The sequence below is a fragment of the Macrotis lagotis genome, chromosome X, assembly GCF_037893015.1.
Source record: "Macrotis lagotis isolate mMagLag1 chromosome X, bilby.v1.9.chrom.fasta, whole genome shotgun sequence".
Lineage (NCBI taxonomy): Eukaryota > Metazoa > Chordata > Mammalia > Peramelemorphia > Peramelidae > Macrotis > Macrotis lagotis.
The window spans coordinates 582,628,721-582,652,406 of NC_133666.1; the positions used below are offsets into that span (position 1 = coordinate 582,628,721).

General features: G+C 36.4%; 1 protein-coding gene across 1 annotated transcript in view; it reads right to left on the reverse strand.

Annotated features, from left to right (window-relative positions):
• SNTB1 (syntrophin beta 1) overlaps window positions 1-23,686 on the reverse strand; it is a 320,793-nt gene that overhangs the window by 16,231 nt on the left and 280,876 nt on the right. The window contains exon 5 of the mRNA XM_074201491.1: window positions 1,848-2,044. Within this exon, the coding sequence (XP_074057592.1) occupies window positions 1,848-2,044 (197 nt within the window). The remainder of the gene's footprint in view (window positions 1-1,847; window positions 2,045-23,686) is intronic.

Sequence of the window (23,686 nt, forward strand, 5' to 3'; positions counted from 1 at the left end):
CAGATTTGAACCCAGGTTCTCTCACACACCAAAGTCAGTGTTCTGTCCATGCTCACTCTGTTGCTATATTGAAAAACATTTTATAAACCTTCATTCCTTGAAATATGCCAAGTTCTCTTTATTACTTGAAAAGCAAATTACTTTAGTTCTTGATCTCCCACTGACAAGTTCTGTAAGGTAACAACAGAATTATTCTTCTTGCTTGTGACATTTAAAATTGAGTTGGGGAGGAGAGGAAAGATTTTTTTACAAGTTGTTGAGGACAAACTAAATAGGGTCCCATTAGGTATCTTCATCTCCTTCTATTCATCATGGCACTTCTGGTAGCTAAGAGAGTCTGGGCTTCTGTGATGAAACACAATTTTCTGATACTTAAAGATTCAGGTGACATAAGCTTCTACCAGCTCACATTTTGAAACCTTGGGTTGTTGTTGTGGTTGGTGTGTGTGTGTGTGTGTGTGTGTGTGTGTGTGTGTGTGTGTGTGTGTGTTTGCATGCACATGCATGTGTGCTCTGACACAAAACAGCATCATAAATGAAAAGCTGAAAGAGAATCACAAAAGGTTTTTAACAGAGATGGCAGATAATGCTTTGCTGTTGTTTTGTCAGGGATGGGGTAAGGGAATGAGAGGCACTAACTAGTTTCATGGTAATTGCAAGCATCAACCTCCCCCCCACACACACACACACACACACACACACACACACACACACACACACACACACACACACACACTTATTTTCTATCCCAATAATATATTAGCTGAAATTTTGCCAAATAGCTAATTTCACCTTTGTTTACAAAGGCTATGGAAAGATGGAGGGAAGAATTTTAAGTCTAAATAAGAGATTCTGGAGGAATCCCCTTTTTTTTAGGGGAAGGGTGTGGAAACTGATCTTCAGTGAGAAAGCATGATCCAGATTTGCCCTAACCTTTATTTGAGATTTTCCTCATTCCTTTCCTTCTACAGAAACAGTTATCAACATCTCCCTTTTACATGTTTCTTACTCTGAAGGATACTGGAAAATAGGTGATAAGCTAATTTAAACTAAGGTGTTTATAGTAGTATCATAAAATTTTAGAGATGGGAGAGACCTGCCTTGGAAACGAGCTTGTCTATTCAACTCACAGATGGAGTGGACTTTACAGGTCCTTTAACCTCAAAATCTTAATTTGACATAGGAAGAACCTGCAAGGAGGATGACTTGCCCAAGATCAAACATGGTAACAGAGTCAGGATATGAACCCAGGTCTTCAGATTCCAAATACAGAACTTTTCTAGGTTTCATTACCCTCATCTAGAAAATGGGCATGTTAGAGCACTTTGTTGCTCAGTCATTTTTCAATAATGTCTAACTTGTCTTATGGTTCTATTGACACAAATACTAAATATTGCCTTCTCCAGCTCATTTTACAATTAAGGAAATTGAGGCAAACAGGGTGAAAAGACTTGCCAAGGGTCAGTGTCCGGGGCACTCTGAATGATGAGTCTTCCTAACTCCAGGTCCACTATGAGGTCACCTAGCACTTTCTAGTTGCTTAATAAATGCTGACTTGGTCTGAATCTAATTGGTTTAATATAGTGTAAAAAGTTCTGCTTTCCAACCTCTCAGCAATCTAGGTTCTGATCTGTTTTGGTAAAGGAGGTCTCCGTTTCAGGACACCAGTTCCCTAGACCAAGGGAGATCACAGTTCCAGTAATGATGATGATGATGATGATGATGATGATGATGATGATGATGATGATGATGATGATGATGATGTTGATGATGATAATAATGGTGAAGATGGTGGTGATAATGATAATAATTTCTAAAATGAGAAGGGCCTGGCCAGTAATACTCACAGGTGGTGATTTCAGTTATGAGTTCTGCTGAGTTGTGACAACCCTGGACAATGTTTCTTGTCCACTGGGAGAGGTCTCTGCTGGTCTCAGCTCTGAAGAGATGGGTTTCAATACCTTGCCTGGTGCCAGTCCGAGTCGCAAAGGACAGATCCACCCCAGCCTGCAGTGATCCTTTTCCAGGACCTGAATGGACCAACCTGAATTTGAGAAAAAGGAAAAAAAAAAACTCAGAAAGATAAATATTCACCTTTCATGCAATGTTCCAAACTACTCTGAGTAAAGAAAGAAAAACTACTTTATACTTTAATTGGGAGGACATATGAGAGAATAAATGACATTTCTATATTAATTAGACATTTAGGAGGTAAGATCAAGTAGAGAATAGCTTTCTTGTGAAAAAAAGAAATTTTAGAACCATGGGATCATGCCCTGGATTTAAAATCAGGAAAGACCTGTGTTCAAACTGATTTTGGATACTATGTTAATCTATGTTCAGATCTTTGTCACTCTGAGCAAGTTACTTTACCTCAGTTTGCCTCAGTTTCTTCAACTGTAAAATGGGGATAATAACATCTACCTCCCAGGGTTGATGTGAGGATCAAATGAGATATTTAAAAAGAACTTAGTATACTGTTTCATAAACATGATACTTTAAAATATATTTTTATATTTTATACTATACAAACATACAAAATATTATGCAAATATTATCTCATCGGCTCTTCACAACCCTTCCAGGTAGATGCTATTATTACTTTTACTTTATATCTGAAGAACCTGAGGCAAATAGATTAAGTGACTTGCCCAGGATCATCCACTTAGAATTGTCTTAGGTCAAACTTGAACTCAGGTCTTCCTAACTTCAGACACAGCCTTCAGACACTATTCACTTCATCCTCCAGCAATTCACACTGAATTACTCACCAATCCTGAACTTGCCATCCCTGATCCTAATTCCCCATTCATATTAGCATGTTGAGGAGGAGTGAGAAGAATCCCAGAGAGGTTCAAAGTTTCTTGATCTCAAAGTTGGTCAAAGCTGATGGGGTAGCTCAATAGGTCCCTAGGTAACCAAGCTCAGGTCCTTACATCATTCCTCTGTGTTCCATGTCCCCAGTCATGTCTATCTATAAAATTCATCAAACATTTATAACTAATCACTTTCCCTTTTGATTCTAAATACAAAATAAGGGGGTTAAAATAAATTAAAATCCTATTTTTAAGTGACTTTACAAATTCATTTGTACCTAAGTTAAAATAGGATTTTTGCAATATATACTTCCAGAAGTCAGTAAGTAATGTCACCAGAGAGCTGTGGTTTCAATATACTTTAAGTACATAGGGTGTTTTGGAGGGAGTTGACATAGTTGCCCCATTCTGCGGGAAACACACACACACACACACACACACACACACACACACACACACACACGTATACATATGTGTGTTTCCTGTAATTGGGGAAGAGATGAGAGTGGGTTTCCATGCAGGAGTAATGTCTGACTTTATTATGCTAAGAATAAAGTCAGAGCCAGGAACTGGGGGAGAAGCTGCTGGGAGTGTTAAGACCAAGTTAATCTCAGAAGAATGTAAAGAAAAGAGAAAGTCTTTCTCTAAATTTGTAGGAGTTTTAAAGGTCAATATTGGGAATGATTCAGCAATATTTAAGAAAAAGCTACTTGTATGAATAATAAAATGTTCTATTTGAGACTCCCAGAGAATGTAGAGTTGGAAAGACACTTGAAGCCCCTCCAATTAGATGATTCACCTGATTTTCTGTTATCAAACCTGTAAAATATAAACACTGGACTCAAGAACCCTTTGTTCCTTTGGATCAACATTCTTCTAATCTAAGACCTCTTATTCCAGGGTCCACAAACTCCCAAGAGATTGCAAGGACATTTATGAATTTGGATGGAAAAAAATTAGATCTTTATTTTTATTAACCTTCAACTATTTATAATTTCCTTCAGTTAAAAAAAAAAAAGACACCTCCTCCCCCAAACCCCCATTATTCTGAGAAGGGATATATATATATATATATATATAGATTTTACCAGACATAAAGGGAGGTATGAAACTAAAGAACATAAGATGTTTTATTCTAAACCAATAAGACCCAGAGAGAAATAAGCAATTTATCCAAGATCTGGGTTAATAGTGGCAGAAACTATTGGGGGTTCAGAGAAGGGCCAGGCAGGATCCCTCAGACTGACATTCTACAGGAAAGTCATCCCAGGAGGTGTGGGAAGTTTTAAAGAAGGAAATTCTGAAATCATTTTCAATGAAGGGAAGAAGGGGAAAGTGACTAAAATGAGTATTGTGGCTGCTCAGGAACTCATTTGCCTACTTAGATGTATAAAAGACATGTACAAGTGAAGAAAGAATGAATAGAAAATGGAGAATGAATACAGTCTTGAAGAATGGATAACTATAATAATAATGATTATTATTATTGTTAACAAACTTTTATATAGTGCTTTAAGGTTGCATCGTGCTTCACAAATATTATCTCCTTTTGTACGGGCAACTATTATGAGAAGTAGATGATAGTATCCTTATTTTATAGAGGAGGAAACAAGGGTTGGGGGAGGAAGGGGAGGGGAAGGGAACAAGTATTTCTTAAGCATCCACTATTTATCAAACTCTTTGTTAGGTGCTTTACAAATATTTCATTTTATTTTCACATCAATCTGTAAGGTAGGTACAATTATTATCCCCATTTTGCAGATGAGATCACACTGCTAGTAAGTGTCTGAGGTCAAATTGAACTCAGGTCTTCCTATCTTCAGCAATCTTACTAAGGTAAAATCTTGAGATTGAAAATATGGGCCTTTGTCTATACTTATCTTTGCCTAACCTGTCTTCACAGTTTGCTGTTCATGTAGTATGGTTGCCCAGTCAACATGCAGTTTCTACAAATTCCCCCTTTTGCTGGAGGGGCATCTCCAACTCCTCCTCGCCACTTAAACGAAAGCAAAGCACACCAAAACAAACCAGTCTTGTGAAGTCTAGCCCAGAACTAAGGCTATAATTTTACAATATCTTTTCTTGGTGTATGTTTTTTTAAAAGATCAATTCAAATCTTGAAGGATAAACAGGACTCCCTAACTCCCAAAATACACACACATATATAAATATTAATTTGCTAGGCAACCTTGGATGATTTTGGGCAATCACCACTTATAGATTGTTTAAAAAAAGAAAGTATCATAGAATATTCCTTCATTTTTCAAAAGAAAAAAAGGAGGCCCAGGTGGAAATTGTGATTTTTGTAGAGACTTAAGTTTGAGGTAAACAGAAATTTCCTAACACCTACAGCTGTTCAAATGTGAACCTGACTGCCTCATAGAGTAATGAACTCCTTGTAACTGCAAATCTTTTTATAGGTCCTTGTGGGGGTAAATTTCATAGCTCTCTGGCTGTTTTAGATTTTGTTTGTTTGTTGTTCTTTTAAAATTGTACTGAAGATTTTACCTTTTTCTTTACATAACTATTTATCAGTGAATTCCACTTACCTTCCCCCTTCCCTTTTCTACTTCCCAAGAACAGAGAAATAAAGCTGTACAAAACAAATCACATTGATCATGAATTTACCACCACCCAGATGAGAAGGTAGAAAGAAGCTTCATCTAACTCCTCCATAGTCAAGATTGGTCCTGATGTTTTTCAAAGTTGTTTTCCTTATGCTTAATTTGTAGAGTTTTTCCTTGGGCTCTTCTGGCTTTCTTCAGCATTAGCTCATTGAAATTTTCCAAAATTTCTCCGTTTTCTTCATATTGGTAATTCTTATGGCACAATAATAATCTTTGACACAATTTATTCAGTTTCTCCTTATCTCATTGTTTCCAGTTTTTAGCTATTGCAAAAGACCCAGTACTGTTGGGTCAAAATGTGTGTGTGTACAAGTAAATATATTTTTATATGTACACAATCTATACACATGTTTATATATATATATAAATATATATATATATTCAAATATGTGTGTACATTTGCATAGACATATAAATGTTTATGTGTCTATACTTATTCAAATATTCATGATTACGTAAATATACATAAAGGTGTAGATATCTAGTTTAGTAAGTTGCCTTAGTATAAATCCCAAATTACTTTTGAGAATGGGTGGGTCAATTCAATTTATTGAAGATCTTCAAGCAATGGATGGATAAACTCAATGAGATTTTGTCAAGGGGGATTCTTATGGAGATGGAATGGGCTGCCTTGGAAGATAAGTGGTTTCCCATAATTCAAACTAGAATTTGTTTAAGTGTCCACCATATGCAAGGAGTTGTTGCACTAATCAAATCTATGAGCAAAGAGTCAAAAGAGATCTGAAAAGAGCCATATTTAGTTAGTCATTCTCTTTCTTGATCCATTTCTTATACTGTGGCCATTGGAACTGTTAAAAGAAAGTAGTAGATGGATGATGGAGTAAGCAGAGGTATGTGTAATATGGAAGGCAAAGTTCTTTGAGGTCAGAGATTATTTTGTTTGTGTCCTTGAAATTTCCAATTTCCAAAACAGTACCAGTTACATAGAGATCTTTAATACATGTTTATTGATTAGTTAATGAACTGTAGACATCTCCATACTCCATTTCAAACTCAGTAAGACCAAAAGAGAACTCATTGCCTTACTAAACCCATCTTTCCTCCTTACTTCCCTTTTTCCTGTCTGGATTTCCACATTCTTCCATCACTCAGAAGTACTACCCAGGAGTCACCCTTGACCCTTCACACCTATTCAACACTCCTTCCCCATATCCAACAAATGTCAATTCTACCTTCACATTTCTCACATATATCTTCTTATCTCTACTCATGCACCAACCTGACTCAAATCCTCACAATCTCCTGCATAGACTGTTAGAACAGCCTCCTAATTTGTCTCTGAATCTCATTCCAATCCAACTTCCACATAGCTGCCAAAGTAAGAGTTCTAAATAAAGCACAGGTCTGACCATGCCACTCTTCTGCTCAAGAAGCTTCAGTAGTTCCCTATTTCTTTTAGGATAAAATAAAAATTCATCTTTTTGGAGTTTTAAGATTTAAAGCCCTTTACAATCTGGCTCTAGACTAATCTTCAAAACTTATTAGACATTATTCCCAATCATGTACTCCACCTTCCAAATAGTCTATTTGCTGTTCCACCTACTCCCCAACACTTGATTTTCTACCTCCATGATGTTGCCCAGAGTATGCCCATGCCTGCCACTGTATTTCCTCTTCACTTTTGTCTAATTGGCATTTCAAGACTTAACCACAGGCTCCTTTCTATGAGGCCTTTTCTGTTGTTCTGGATCTTTGTGCTCCCCAAATTCCTTTGAATGCATTGTATTTATCTGTGCTTGTGTATTACCCATTCGGTAGAGTATAAGATTTTTCAGGGTAGAATTTATATTGTTGTAACCACAATGCTTGTTTAACAAATTTTATTTACATTATTTGAAATGACCTGTTTACCTCATGTTTTTCCAGGAGCAGATTTTCTACATATTTCCTATAATCCCATAACAAATATCAAGGGACTTTTCTGGAATGGTCATTAATTTCATTTTGATTATTTTAAATTTTATGTTATTTTTGTATCTTTGAAAATATGACCATCTGTTTTTTAGTTGTGGAAGGAAATGAATCATAACAGCCACAAACGCCTCCACCAAACAGGCTGTAAGTGCAATATAATGGAAAGAGTACAGACTTTGGAATCAGAGAATCTAGGTTCAGATCTTGCCTCTGCACTACCTATGTTGTTCTTGGGCAAATCACTTAATGTCTCTGGACCTCAGTTTCCTCATCTGTAAAATGAGGGGGTTGGATTAGAAGACCTCTAAGATCCCTGCCAGCTCCAAATTCATGTTTCTATGATATTTTTCCAAGGAAAGATGACATTTATGATCTAGCACAAAAGAAGTCTATCTTCAAATTGTTATCTGAAGTGGGGAAAAAAAGGTCAAGAAAACCCTTAGTTCTCTGGTCAGAAATTGAATAACATTTAATCATAGATTTGAAATGAAAAGGACCTCGGGTCATTCAGGTTACCCCTTTGTTTTATAGATGAGGCTTGAGAACTTATGACTTGCTATACTTCATAGAGTAAATATTCAAGCTGAGATCTGAACACAAGTTCTCTGACTTTGGAGGTGAGAATCTTTCCATTCCACCACAGCTGCTATATTATGCCCCTGACTGACCACAGAACATCTGGCGCCAATAAGATCTTGTATTTTATAGGAAACAAGGAACAGAAATAAATGAGGAAAACCAAGTTCCATAAATGGTTTAAAAATAAAATCAGATTAGGGGTGTGGGCAGAAAAATGAGATCATAAGGAGAATATAAATGATGCTGATTTATTCAAGGTAGTCTGAATGATAAATGGTACATGACTGAAAGGCAATCAGCCATAATATCAGGCCTGCCCCAATTGCTAACCCAGCCTCTAGAGAACACCTTGGTTCAAATGGACAACTTGATGATTTCCAGATGAATTTAACTCTTGAGAATCCATATACTAAGAATAAAAAAATCACTTACATTTACATTTTATCTATTACATTTATAGGGGTAAGTATATTAGGGAGCCACCAAATTCTGATATCTGGCTGTGGATAATGACTGGTTTCTGAGTCTTCCTTATAATGGGTCTTCCTTCCTTCCTTCCTTAGTGGTCATGGGAGTTCTTTGCTTAGATGTTCCAAAAGGGGGGCAACTGGGTTGCTAAAAGATAGCTTAGCTGGAAAATGTAATTAATAACTATGCTGTTGAGTTGTCAGATAAATTTGTTCCTTATGCCAGAAAGCAAATGTTTTCTTCTCCCAGTTAGAAAAAAGAAAGAAAAAAGAAAATGATTCTTATGTTGATATTTTTCTACTGCCCACTTTGATTTTAGTTGAAAAACAAAGCATGGATGAAGTAGAAATAACAGACAGCTAGGGAAAGAGGTCTGAATCTTATTTTAATCTTAATCACCCACCACCTGTTTAATGCCTTATTTCTTATTATTTATTCTGAGGTTATCCCCTAGTAGAGATGTAAAGGAAACAAGTGCATTATTTCAGACCATGACAGGGGTTATTAAAAAAAATCATTATTATTGACACTCTCAAAAATTACAAGTAAATAAATCATAGAATAAGCCTACAAATAAAACACTGGAATCAGAACCATTTTACACATTTTGATTGGAACTATTATAGCAATATAATTTGTAAAAAAGTAATAGAAATTAACTATTTTTTGTGCTCCCTTCAAAATTCATCTTTGTACTTTAAAAGTTTTACATTTTTCTACAATGCATTTCCTTAGATTTAAAAAAAATGTGATTCTAAATATGACTCTAAAATGACTTTAGAATAGTCCTTCTCTATTAATTGTATAGAGTAGCAAGGTGGGATAATGGATAGAGTGCTGAGTCTGGAGTCAGGAAGACTCATGTTTCTGAGTTCAAATCCATTCTCAGATACTTACTAGCCATATGACCCTGGGCAAATCACTTTATCTCATTTACCTCAGTTTTCTTATCTGTAAAACAAGCTGAAGAAGAAGATGGCCAAATGGGGCACAAAGAATCCCACATGATTAGAAAATGCCTCAAAATTTCATTGTATGCTTCAGACAACCATTTAGAGCTAGAGTCATCTAATTCAATTCAATTGAACAAATATTTTCTGAAACTTGTGACATTTAAATTTAACTCTTGAGAATCTGTTCCTCTTCTCACTGCACCATACTATTTGTTACTTTGTTGTTGAAAGACTTCTCTTACATTAATTTTAACATCTTTATGATTTTCAATTGACAATCACTGAATTTTCCCTCTTTCCCATTCCTCCTACATTAAAAAAAGATAAAAGAAAAAGAAAACCTTGGAGCCAGTAAAGTCAAACAGAGTCAAAGAAAACAAATTCTCACACTGGCCATGTCTAAAACTGTGTCTCTCCCCCTATATTTTTAGTTCACAAATACCCTGCTATCATTAGTATTCTAGAATTGTGGTTAGTGATTGCAGTGATCAGAATATTTTCAAAATTGTCTGATTTTATGATGCTGTTGTTATTTTAGAAACTGTTCTCTTTCTCATTTCAGTGTGCAAAAGTTTATACAACTTATTATCACAAAGATACTTCTTAAATTCATATGTGGGTATATATATATATATATATGTATATATACATATACATATATATATATATATATATATATATATATATATATAGAGAGAGAGAGAGAGAGAGAGAGAGAGAGAGAGAGAGATATTTATGAAGTATTTGTGAATTCATAAGTATAAGAAAATTTCAGTAGAGGTACTTCTCCACCAAAACAGATATCGACCCATTTATCATTTTAGAAGATGTTGAAGCAATTTGTTGAAGTATAGAGGAACTAAGTGAATTGCCTTGTATGTGTCAGAGATAGAAATCTGAATCCAATCCTAGTCCACGCAGCCTAAACTATATTTAGACATTTCTTGACATCATGGAACTTGTATTCTTCTGACTTAGCCATGTAATGTGCAAAAATACAGATTATTAAAAAAAAGAAAAACTAGAACTTGAGGGAAGAAACATGAATTTTGCTTTGAAAAAAGCTAAAGATACTGAAACATGAAGTAAGAAAAGAGTAAATTCCTGGTATAGGGAACCCACCAGGACAAAGGCATGGAGGTGAGAAGTACTGATATATTAGTTTCACATTGGATTGTAGAGTGTTCAAATGAAACAATATTGGGAAGCAGAGGACCTAAAACACTTTTTGTATTCAATCACTTTCAGTAATATCTGACTCTTCTTGATCCCATAAGGAAACTAAACAGGGTTAAGTGATTTGCCCAGGGTCACACAGCTAGTAAGTATCTGATGCCAGACTTGAATTTAGGAAGATGAGGCTTCCTGACTTCAGGCTCAACTCTCTAGCCACTATGCAGTAATAGTTATTTAATATTTGTGAGCCAATTTCTCTTTGGTTAGGTGTTGGAGATTTGGACATATGATGTCAAATTATTATTAACAGACTTAATAAAAACCAGTCACCATACTAGGGTTGAACAAAATTATTTCTTATGTGAAATTAGATATTAGCTAACAGGGTTCATAAGCAATATTTCATTCACATCCTTATTTAATTGTTGCAATTAGCATTTCCCAGCAGATACCATTATTAAGTAGGAAAAGCAACAGATCAGATTCCAAAAGTATCTAGTGCTGGTGATCTCATATCTCTTCATCTACTGAACATCTATGATAGAACCCAGCAATGTTGATTGATTGACCCTGTAGGAGAGAAGCAGAGGTCCAAGCAGCCAATGAAACTCTGATGTGTTGGGCAGAAGGTAGTGTCCATGGTCCTGAAACATTTGCAATGGCCTAAGATTAATTTCACAAAGGAAAACCAAAGACTTTTCAATATGAATTTTAAGATTTTCATATCATCATTTTAAGCCATATATATATATATATAATATATGTATATATATATATATGTCATCAACTATTGAGTGATTTCTGAAGTGATTTTTTAATAAACAGATTGATTTTCACCAGTACAAAATAATATATAATTAGAATTTTAATATTAATAACATAATATATAATACGTTAAAGTAATATTATTATAATATATAACAACAATGATAATAGTATCATTTATGTAAACGCTTTAAGATTTGCAAAGCATTTTGCATATATAATCTCATTTGGACTTCAGAACATTATGAGGAAGTTGTTGGTATTATCAGACTTTTACCAAGTAAAGGTATAAGATAGGATTTGAATTCATATCTTCTTGACTACAAGATCAGTGCTCTGACCACTGGTCAGAGGTGCCAGGTAAAAGCCTCCACACAAAAATACACACATATAAGATTTAGAGACAAAGTATATTTCATGAGAATTTGACAGATTAAACACTGCTGAAAATAGTTAACGACTTTTTCAACTTTCAAATTAATCTTTCTCCCTTGGTTTATTCATTAGTAGTCTTCTTGTGAATAAACAGTATATGAATTCAACAATAAAAATTTATCAATTAAAAGGGACCTTAGAGATCCAATTCAATAAAGAACCTGAGCCAGCCAGGATATGAAGAAACTGAGCTTAATTTACTCAAGTAAGATAAGATTCGTGACCTCTCACACCTAATCTAGTTTTCTTTTCCCACTGCTTGCCTACTTTGTATTTGAGGCTAAGTTGGTGACACAAAGGCAAAGTGAATCATTCTTTGCTCTTAAAACTCTGTCCTTAACATTCTACTGGGAACAGGCAAACAGATCTTGGCTTTTAGTTTAATTAATGCTTAGAAACATAACAAAAACATTTTAATGTAAATACAAAGTAATTTTCAGGAAAGAGCACTGACAAATTCAGATGAGGGGAAAATCAAGGAACTTTGCATAGGGGTGGCCCTGAGTTAAAGCCTAAAAGGAAATTAAGGATTCTAACAGATGGAGGTGAGAAGGAATTAATTCCAGGCTTTATGGTACAGTGACAGGTACGGAATGCTAAAGGGTCTTAACAATTTTGAAAGATTTAAGAAAAATCAATTCAGTGACCAACCATTGTTCCAGAGGACTGATGATAAAGAATACTAACTACCACCTGAAAGAAGGGTAATGGAAACAAGATAAAGAGAGAAAATGTACTTTTTGAACATGGTCATTTGAACATGGTCAATGTGGGAATTTAGGAACTGCAAGGTAGTACAGTGGATAGAGGACTAGTTTGGAGTCAGGAAGATCTGAACTCAAATCTATCCTTAGACTCTTACTGTGTGACCCTGGGGAAGTCACTTAGCCCACATAAAAGACAAATAAGTCTCAATCCCTCATCTGTTAAATGGGGACATACTGGAGAAGGAAATGGCAATCCACTCCAGTATCCTTGCCAAGAAAACACCATGGACAAAAAAAAATTCATGGGGTCACAGAGTTAGACATGACTAATTGACTAAACAACAACAAATGAATAACCAATGGTTATCCAACTATGCATATTTGTTTCATGAATTTTAATTTTCTCCCCCCCCCCAGTGGAATGGGGGCAGTGAGAGGAAGGGAAAATAATTTTTGTTCATTAAAAATGATTATCTAATAAAAAACGAGTTTTATTTTGCTGGAAGAAGTAGTACATGAAGTACATGAAGACAAGTAATTTGAAACAAAACTGGAAAGGTAGATGGGAACTTGTTTATGAAGGACTCTTTCCTATATATTATGTTGTCTCTTGAAGTTTGACTTTAATGCTCTTCCCTTCCTCCTTTCTTGCCTCTTCCTTCCTATTAACATACTACCTCTGGCATCCCAACTTATTAATGAATATTTAGAAATACTATAAGTTCCTCTAAGATAGGTTGCACTCAAGGAAAAGATGATTTGTATGATAGCAACTTGTCTCATCCCTATCCCAAGTGGGACCCAATTTTTTACATTGCCATGAGCTTCAATTTCTTCTACTATAATTCTATTAGTTGACATCAAAATCTGAGCTTCTGGATGGGATTTTTGGCTCTTTCTTTCTTTCTTTCTGGTAACACAACAGTATTAAGTGACTTGCCCAAGATCACATAGCTATTAAGGAACAAGTATCTGAAAGCAGATTTGAACTCTGGTCCTCCTGACTCCAGCCTTGGTACTCTATCCATTGCACCACCCAACTGCCCTTTTAATGGGATTTTCTAAAGGTTGGACAACCATGCTCTAGAGCCACAAGAAATGAGGTTCTAGTAAGGAAAGTAGGAAATAAAGATTGGAAAAGAAAGACAAGGGAAAAAAGGCTATTGAAAAGAAGGAAAGAAAGATGAAAAGAAGGAAGGGAGGGAGGATGAAAGAAAAGAAGGAAAAGAAGGAAGGGAGAAATAAAAGTATATCAAAGCCCTCTCTTCTTCCCCCCGTTTACATGACTGAGACCTCAACGAGTCACCATGTTTTTATTAAACTTCTGTTCTGGCATGTCACTGTGTCAGGCGCAAAGGATATAAAAACTAAAAACAGTCCCTGCCCTCAAGGAGGATGAATATATAAGAGAAGCTTGGGGTCAGTAGAGTATCTTAGAAGCCTGCATTGATGAATCACTGCCAAGCTGCCATCAAATAATGAAAAACTACTCTCCAGTCAATGGAGCCAATCTGAATCCATTTAATTTTCTCTCTCCCCACCTCTGCACGCCCCCCTCACCCCTTAGGCCCACCTCTCTCCATCTCCTGTTCAGCAGTGAGGAACAGAACAAATTTTATTAATCAAGTACTCAGGTAGCTTGACAGGTGTATCAGGGCCCTCTAGGTATCCACCAGGCTGAGGGAGACTCAGACTCTCAGTGATTCAGTTGCTACTCTCTTCTTGACTTTGCCCCTTCACTGAGAGTATTGACTCCCCCCTTTTTTAGTCTAAGGGTTGATGTAGATTATCAATGAGCTCAATAGTCAATTTAGTGAAATTCCTTCTCATTGTCCGGATTCCTACTGTTTCCTAATTATTTGAGCCTCCTTGAATCATTAGAAAAAAATAATTAGATTAATAAAGAGAGAATAGTAAATCAATGAAGGTCAGCTTGTATTTACCTTGTTCTCTCAAGAACAAACTTTTATCTCAACCTCAGCATCCTTTCCAGCCCCCCAAACCTGGGCTGGCAAGGATATAGACAGTCAGAACATTAGGATAACCATTACTCCCACATGGTAGAAATCACTCAGAATCACTTTGTTTTGTCTCAGGAGCCCTATACATTAGGGTTTTGAATCCAACTTTCCTTGCACTGGCCTCCAATCCCACTGGACTTGCTACTATTAGTCCCAATTATAGCTTTCTGGGCTGACCTATACTTCATATCATTTCATCACCCAAGCCTGGATCTATCTCATCCCCAGAGCTGTGACCTTGCTAGTAAAGAGTAAATGGCTTGAGTTAAATGCCAAGAGGGTTTCCTTCATTCTAAATGCCATGCCCCTCTCTTCTCTGTGTTTTTTTTTTTATATTTTTTTCAAGGCAATGGGGTTAAGTAGCTTGCCCAAGGCCACACGGCTAGGTAATTATTAAGTGTTTGAGGCCAGATTTGAACCCAGGTACTCCTGACTGCAAGGCTGGTGCTCTATCCACTGTGCCACCTAGCCGCCCCCTATTTGCTTTCTTTAAAAGTCCCTACTCTTCTGGTCCACCTCTGATCCCAAGCCAAGCAGAAAAATTCACATCAACTCATCAGAGAAAATGGTGGGGTTGTTACATCAATCCAAAATTACTTGAGAGTCATGGGGAAGAGAAAGCAATGAAGAAAAAAAAGGAGAAATCAGGGTAACAGCTATCATTTATATAAAATTTGAGGGTTTCCAAATCACTCATTTAACCCTCACAACACATAATTGCAAAATCAATTATTATTTCCCTTTTACAAATAAATAAATCAAGGCTGAGAGAGTTAAGTGGCTTGCTTGGTGTCATATAGCCAGTACATATTTGAGACAGGATTAGAAATCAGAAGCACAGCCACTCTATTCACTGAACCCCTGACCTGCTTAGGAAGTAGTATCTCTGCATTAAGGGAAACTAAGGTGTAAAAAACCAGGGAAGTACTTTAAGACTTTGTAAAAGATTGAAGGAAATAGGCAAGAAATAGGAGTTGAGCAGTTTAAGAAAACATCAGGGAGAAGCCTAGCTTAGGCTTGAGGTGGTGGGAACCACATAGGACCGAAAAAAAAACAAAACAGTTTTATGGAAAAGACAGGACAGATCTTGTTTGTTCAGGTTTTGTATGAGCTATCTACAAGCTATTGTTCTCTATGAGATTTAGAAACACCAGGAATGTTTCCTTCCCAGTCTGGTGGGTCCATCTGAAAGCAGTGACTATGACCTAGAGGACCCCAGAGAGGCAGGAGGGAGGTTGCAAAGATACAGGAAAAGGAAGGAGGATTCACATTTAAGACAATGGAAGCACACAGTATTATACCATCCTGATTCAGAACAAGTGGAGAAAAGTTTTCTCACCAAAGTACTTGCTGCAGAGAATCAGTGAAATGAACCAGAGCCAGCAAAATTGATCTGTGGGTTTCTTGACTCCGATGTTCCCCATAAACTTTTTGTAATCAAGTAAAGCTTAGTTTCAGGCAAAATTGTGACACAAAAAGATATAATGATAATGATAATAATAATAATGTTGATGATAATAATGATAATAATAAATTTATATTAATGTGGTTCTATATCTTAGAACTGGAATCATTTAGTCATAGTATCTTAAATTTAGAAATAGAAAGAAACTCAGAAGTCAGTAACAAAAATCCTCACTTTCTACAGATGAGAAAATTGAGGCACAAAAAGGAAAAAAGTTGCATAGTTCAGTTGTCCAGTTCACAAACTCAGTTTTGGTTAGGAGAGTCAGGATATGAACCCAGATCAATTCAACCCTTTGAATCTAAATTCAGGTCTTATTCCAATAAATCCAATCCAAGCCAGTAAACATTTTTGTAACTGCCTATGACATACTAGATACTGGTTAATTATACAATTAATAAAAAGAATGATAATTCCTGCCTCCAACAAGCTTCCAATTGAAAGGAGACAGAACAAAACAAAAAGCAGAAAGCAAGGTGGGAAGGTGAAGGAATGAAATACTCAGGGGCACCCTTGCACAGGGGCATGTTGTTTCTAGGACTTCAAACAAAGAAGAGCTGCAGAGGCAAAGTGGACTCAGCTGAGTTCAGTTTGTGTCCTCTATAAGGGGAGGCACTGGGAGGTGTTTGGTCTTCCTCCCTCCAGTCAGAGGGGAGAGGAGGCTAAAGGTCAAGATTTAGTTAGCAAAATGGTGTTGAGTTTAGAAATGATGAGTTTATCCTGGGAGGTCTGTCCTTCAGGCATGGTAACAGATGCAAAGTGGAGATATTCCACAAAGATAGCTTGACAATAATTCTTTCTGGTAGATGTTTTTCTTCTCATTGTATGATCCAAGAAACTGAGACTCAAATGAGTTCATAGGAACCATAGATTCAGAGTTGGAAGGAACTTTAGAAGTCATCTAATACAATGCTCTCATTTTAATAGACAGGGAGTGACTTGACTAAGGTCACTCCAACACTGAGTTTGTTGGTGAATGACTTTTGATAATGTATAACATGTAAGTATACTTCATGTAGGTATGTGTTTATTGACATATTATGTATGCACAAGCTGATGTAGATTGAAAGGATTTAGAACTGGAAAGGACCTTAGAGATCCTTATTTCAACCCCTAATTTTAAAAATCGGGAAATGTAGTCTTATAGAAGTGAAATTTGTCCAAGGTGATGTTGGCAGGATTTGAAGCCAGAGCTTCTGATTCAAACCATTAATCTTTTTACTGCATTGTACTATCTGCTTCATCCCCTTTCTGTCTCTGCTTGTCTATTCAGTCTTTCCTTCTCTTTTTTTTTCCATCTCCCCCTAGTCTACCAGTCTGTCTTCCTTCAGTCTTTATGACTCATCCTCTTTTTTTTCCATCTTCCCCTCTCTCTTCCTCTCCTCCTCCATTACCTCCTGCGTCCCCCTTCATTTTCCCTTCTTTCTGTCTATCTGTCTCTGTCTGTCTCTGTTTCTGTGTTTGTCTGTCTGTCTCTGTCTACCATCTGCACTTTAAATTGTTTTACATAATTCCACGTATATAAACTATATCTGATTGTTTAACTCCTCAGGAATGGAATAAGGGAGGGATGGATGATGGATGGATAAAGGGATATAATTTAAAACTCAAAACTTTAGTAAAAAGTGAAAAAATTGGAAAAAAAATTAAAAAGGGAAAAAAAAGAATTTAGTCCTCAAGTCTTAACCCAAAAGGAATAAATTTTTAATGGTGGAGTATTAGGCAGAGAGGAATTTAATGTGGAGTTATCACAAGCTATGGGTAGATCTATCAAAGTATGATGCCAGATCAGCCTCCAAGAGTGACCAGAAAGTTCAAGTAGGATTCCACAAAGCCACTAGGGGGTGTGCAAAGGTTGTTAATTAAAAAAAAAATTACAAAAAAAAATCTAAATTACTTTGGGAATGATTCTGAGTCTCCTCCTATATTTCATGTCAGGAAAGGACTGGGTACTATAATAGTATGAGAAAATTAGAAAGAGTTTTTCCATGGTGGGAAAAAAAAAACGAGACAAAACAAGATTAGAGTTAGCTTTCTTTACTGCCTGATACAGTCACATCAAGCATAGTATAGGAAATGGGTTGTCTTATGCTTGGAACCAGAAGATCTGGGTTCAAGTTCTGGCTGCTCCATTTATTTGACTTTAGGTACATAATTTTTCAGAGCCTCGGTTTCCTTATTTATAAAATGAGGTCAAATGTTATCTGCAGTTATCTGATTTTTGTGGGCATCAAATAAGATAATGTGCATGGAGGGTTTTGTAAATCATTAAGAACTACCAGATCCTGATATTTTCCAGGGGAAATTTACATTTAAATGAACTGAATTCAAAGTCCACCTTCTCTATTTACTCCCTATGGGACCTTAGACATAAAGTCTTGGGGACAGCTAAATGGCACAGTGGACAGGACACTGGGTTTGGAGTCAGGAAGATTTGAGTTCAAATCTAGCATCAGACACTTTCTAGCTAAGTGACCCTAGGCATGTCACTTAAACTCAGTTGCCTCAAAAAAAAAAAAAGATCCTTGATTTCATCAGCATCTTCGTTTCTTTTGCCAATTTAGATTATATCCCCTCAGTGATATAGATAATCCTATCTATATGACCCTGGGCAAATTACTTTCACCCTGCTTGCCTCAGTTTCCTAATCTGTAAAATTAGTTGAAGAAAGAAATGGCAAACCACTCCAATATCTTTGCCAAGAAAAGATCAAAAAACCAAACAATGAACACCTTCAGCATATCTGAAGACTTCATTCCCATTTTTTAGCCTCCATTCACAATCTGAATACTGAATGCTGAGATGTCACCATTTCTACTCCTACCCAGACACGTTGTTCTCTGGACACTGTACATGTCCTCCACTATCTCTAGGAACAGTACTCCAATACCCAAACAAATATGACCATTTCTGAAAAGTGAATGTCAATCAATTACACTTAATTCCAGTGACTTCCTACTATTGATTATGTTCTATTTGTCCTTTACATAGATTGCTAATACACATTTGTTTTCATGTTGTCTCCATTAGATTGTGAGTTCCTTGAAGTCAGGGACTGTCGTTTTACCTATTTTTGTAATCCCAGAGTTTAGCACAGGTCCTGGCCCAGAGTTGTTGCTGTTCAGTCTTTTTTTTCAGTTGTATCTGTCTCTTTATGACCCCTTTTTGGGGTTTTTTTGGCAACAATATTGGAGTGGTTTGGCATTTACTTCTCTAGCTCATTTTACAGATAAGGAAACTGAGGCAGATAGGGTTAAATGACTTGCCCAGAGTCACCCAGCTAGTAAGTATCTGAGGTTGGATTTGAATTCAGATCTTCCTGACTCCAGACTCTATCCACTGAACTACTAGCTGTCACATAGTAGGCTCCTAATAAATGCTTACTAATTGATGGACATTCATCATCCCCATATGTCCCAGAAGAAAGCACACTTCTTTCCTAGCACCTTCCTTTATGCATTGTTTTCTTTTTTTTAGAATGTAACTCATTAAGGGTAGGTGCTATTTGGCTGTTTTCTTTGTCTTTCCCCATTGCTTAGTACAGTATATTATAAGCACTTTATATGTATTTTCATCCACCCATTCATTCATTCATTCATTCACTCACTCACCTTTCTATCCCTCAGCTTCTTCATCTATAAAGTAAGGAGGTTGAACCCAAAGCACCTGAGTTCTAATCTTGACTGCCATTTACTATCTTTGTGACTCTAGGAAAGACACTTTGCTTCTCTGGGACTTAGTTTTCTCATTTCCAAAATGAGATGGGGGGAGCCTCAATCTATGGATCCCTAAAGTCCTTTCTAGCTCTGGATCTTTAATCCTCTCATCCTATGATTACATAACCTTTAATATCCCTTCTCCACATCTCCAAGGTAATGATCTTCTCCCACTTATTATTTCCAAGGTAGAAAAACTGAACCACAGGTCTGGTCATAGACTCCAAAGCCCTTGTGCAAGAAAGAATCTGCCCTGGCTCAGGAGAGAGAGGTTTATCACCAGGAAGGCAATTCCTAGATGATTCCTTCCTCTCCCCCAAACTCTCACCCCTTTTATAAGCAGTTTCTGCAATTATCTAAGAAGACACTGAGGGGATATAATCTAAATTGGCAAAGAAACAAAGATGTTGATGACATTAAGGATCTTTTTTATTTAAGGTAACTGAGATTAGGGGACATGCCTAGGGTCACTCAGGAAGAAAGTGTCTGAGGCTAGATTTGAACTCAAATCTTCCAGACTACAAACCTAGTGCTCAGTCCACTGTGTCATTTAGCTGTCCCCAAGGACCTTTTTTGAGCACTAAGGTAAATTTTTATCTGTGATAACTAATGCATATAAAAGAGGCTATAGAAAATTGCTGACTTTCAAGACATAGCTTAGAGATCATCAAATTTATTTTACAGATGAGGATATCTTGGGGACTAGAGAATTTAGGTAACTTGCCTGAGGTCACACATCTATTAAGTGGCTAAAGGCAGAGGACACACACACACACACACACACACACACACACACACACACACACACACAAACACCCCAACTTTTCTGATTCCTGGTCCATTGCCTTATCCACTATAAGGTTACTAGGGAGACCTGGGTACAAGTCATACTTCAGAAACTTTTTTTTGCTATATGACTGTGGGTGAGTCTTATATCCTCTGTTGTCATAAAAAATAAGGATAATAGCATCCACCTTACAAGGTTGATGTAATAACATCTACAAAGATGTTTCTGAATCATAAAAGCACTAACGTTAGCTACTGTTATTAATAAAAGCACTTTTCAAAAATTTTCAGGGTTACATAGTGGCAATTATAGTTAACCCCAATTCTGATGGAGAAATGTAGTCCTAGATCAGTTAGCAAAGAGAAAATTAGAATTAGCCATGTAGATTTGTTGCCATTTAGTCAGTAGCCCTGGGTTGCTGTTGTTATTCTTTTTTTAATTTAGATTTCATTTTCTTTTCTGTTCTGAATTCTCTTCTTTCTCCCTTCTCTCCCTTATTCACTGAAAATGCAAGAAAAACAACATCCATAAATTAAAAGAAAGGGTGACATCAGTGAAATGAGTAATACCAAAAAAGGTGCTTTACACAGAACTAATTCCTCCAGTGGTCCTGTTGTGGTTACTGAACTACCCACAGCACTCTACTTTGAATTAAGGCATTGTTCAAATACAGTTGTTCTAGGAAGCTTCTGACTACAAGAAAAAGAGTTGTGGGTTTGGAATCCAAAGAGCTGGTTTCAAATCTTGATTCTACCACAATATGAGTTTGAGCAAATTAATTTGGAAAATGTTTTTATCATGTGAATAATAATACAGAGTTAGAATAGGCAACAAAGAAGTCCTTTCTACCTCTAAATATTGATGCTATGAACTGAGAGAGAATAAAAGATATTTAGTCATTCCTAGTCATGAATTTAATAGTTCCAATGGTTTATAAACTTGATTTGTTGATTATTTAATAGGTCCTAGAGAAAACGGGACACTGAAAACCCAAGTTTTGATATATTTTTGATAGGGATTGTATAAAATGCTCAGGTTATGGGTCACTTCTTGAGAAAACAGGTCTAGATGGCATGCCAAATCTGGTAAGGATAGCTAGGAAAATAGAAAAGTAAACTGAGGGTATTAGCTAGATGCTGGGGAGAAGGATTTCACAATAGAAGAGAGCTCAGACAGTAATAATAATGCATAATAAGGGAACAGAGAAGATAAATTTCAACTACAATATGACTTTGGCTGGAGGTACTGCATAGCCATCCTCTCTGGGCAATGATTTCAAGGAAGCCATAGCTTGGAGGTCTTTCTATAAGTGAAGAGTGGCTCCCAGGAACAGATCATGGGAAATCAATGTTGATTTTTTTTTCTTTAAGAAAGAAAATTGGAAGAGTTCCAGAAATTTGACAAACATTAAACAATCCATACTGACTAAATGAATAAATCACTTAATAATAATACTAATAACAACAATAACACTCTCCCCAGGGTTTAGATAAGGACCTGGAAAACATTAAGCACTCAATAAATGCTTGTTGAAATTAATTGAATTGACTTTTATACATATAGTTGTTAAAGGTTTAAAAATGCATTCCTCATAGCTCTATAAGGTAGGCAGCATAAATATTATTATTCTCCATTTCACAGATGGGGAAACTGAGACTTAAAGAGGTTAAGTGACTTTCTCCCAGTCACACAGCTAGTAAATAGAAAGATTCCAAAGGGGCAAAGCACCTAAGGTATGAAAACTAATTCCTAAGTTTTAAGTAACATTCTAAATTCTCCTCATCATTATGCAGGATGAGGGGAAAGAGAGGGTACTGAAGTGATTATTTTTCCTTCTTTGGGGTTACACAAATCTTGGCTCTTGACCAGCAGATCAGAGTCCAGGGGTCAGAGTTTCTACCAAGTAGAAAAAAAAAAAATCCCTACTTGAAGGCCTCTGAATGACCCCTGTAGTATAGGTCTGCTGAGACTCTGGGTCAAGACTGCTCCAGAATTTCAGAAATATGATGACTTTAATCTTCCCTCTCCATAGACCCATCATCTTTGTGAATCATGACTGGAGAGCACAAAAAACACTTTGTAACTCCATGTGGGCTATGGGGCTTGTTTTTTAAACTGTTCAGCAACATCAAATAAGTTTTGACTAAGCAAAAAATGTTTTCCCAAGGACTCATAAAAAGCTGAGGGACAAGAATAGCTAAAATTACAACATGTTTGCAAACTTCCCAAGTGTAAAGCTGTCAATTGCACTGATCGATGGATAGAGGTATTATGGAAGTTGTTCAGTGGGAGGGACAATCAGCTACAAATAAATGTCCCTTCACAGCTATCAATATTCAACATAGATTGGAAATACTTCCAGAAATGCTGTTGTCTAAGAAAGACAAATTATGAATCTAACTTCCCTCGTATTCAAGTGATTACATCTAAATGATGATATGATATAATATGCTGAAAATAATAATATGTAATTATATCATATATAAATTTATATAAACAGATCTAATCCACAATGGATCCTCTCTCTCTCTCTCTCTCTCTCTCTCTCTCTCTCTCTCTCTCTCTCTCTCTCTCTCTCGCCCTCCCTCCCTCCCCCTTACCTTTCCCCTTCCTTTGTTTCTCCCCTTTTTGTCTCTTTTCCCTACATGCACACACACACACACACACACACACACACACACACACACACACACACACACACACACAGATACACAGGCACAGACAAATACACAGAGAGCATGTGTGAAAAACATCTGAGGGAAGAAGGTCAAACCAGAGAGAATGACCCTTCTGTATAAAAAAAAAAAAAAATAAGTAGATAGTGACAGACCAAGAGTCAGGAAGATTTAAGTTTAAATCTAATCTCAGATAATTCCTAGAAGTGTAACCCTGGGAAAGTCATTTAACCTCTGTGTACCTAAGGTTTCTCATCTGCAAAATGAGAATAATAATAGCACCTACAAAGGTTGTTATGAGAATCAAATGAGAAAATGCTTGCAAAGCACTTTGTAATCCTGAAATGCACTATATAAATGCTATTTATATAAAACATCTATCATAGCGCTTTTTATAACAAAAACTCGAAAACAAAGAGCTTGTTCCAGGACTAGAGAATCACGTGGAAAAGTGGTGTATTACTTGGAAAAGTGGTGTATTGATATCACACTATGTTATGCAATAAGAAATGATGAGGGACAACTAGGTAGCTAAGTGAATAGAATGCCATGCCTTGAATC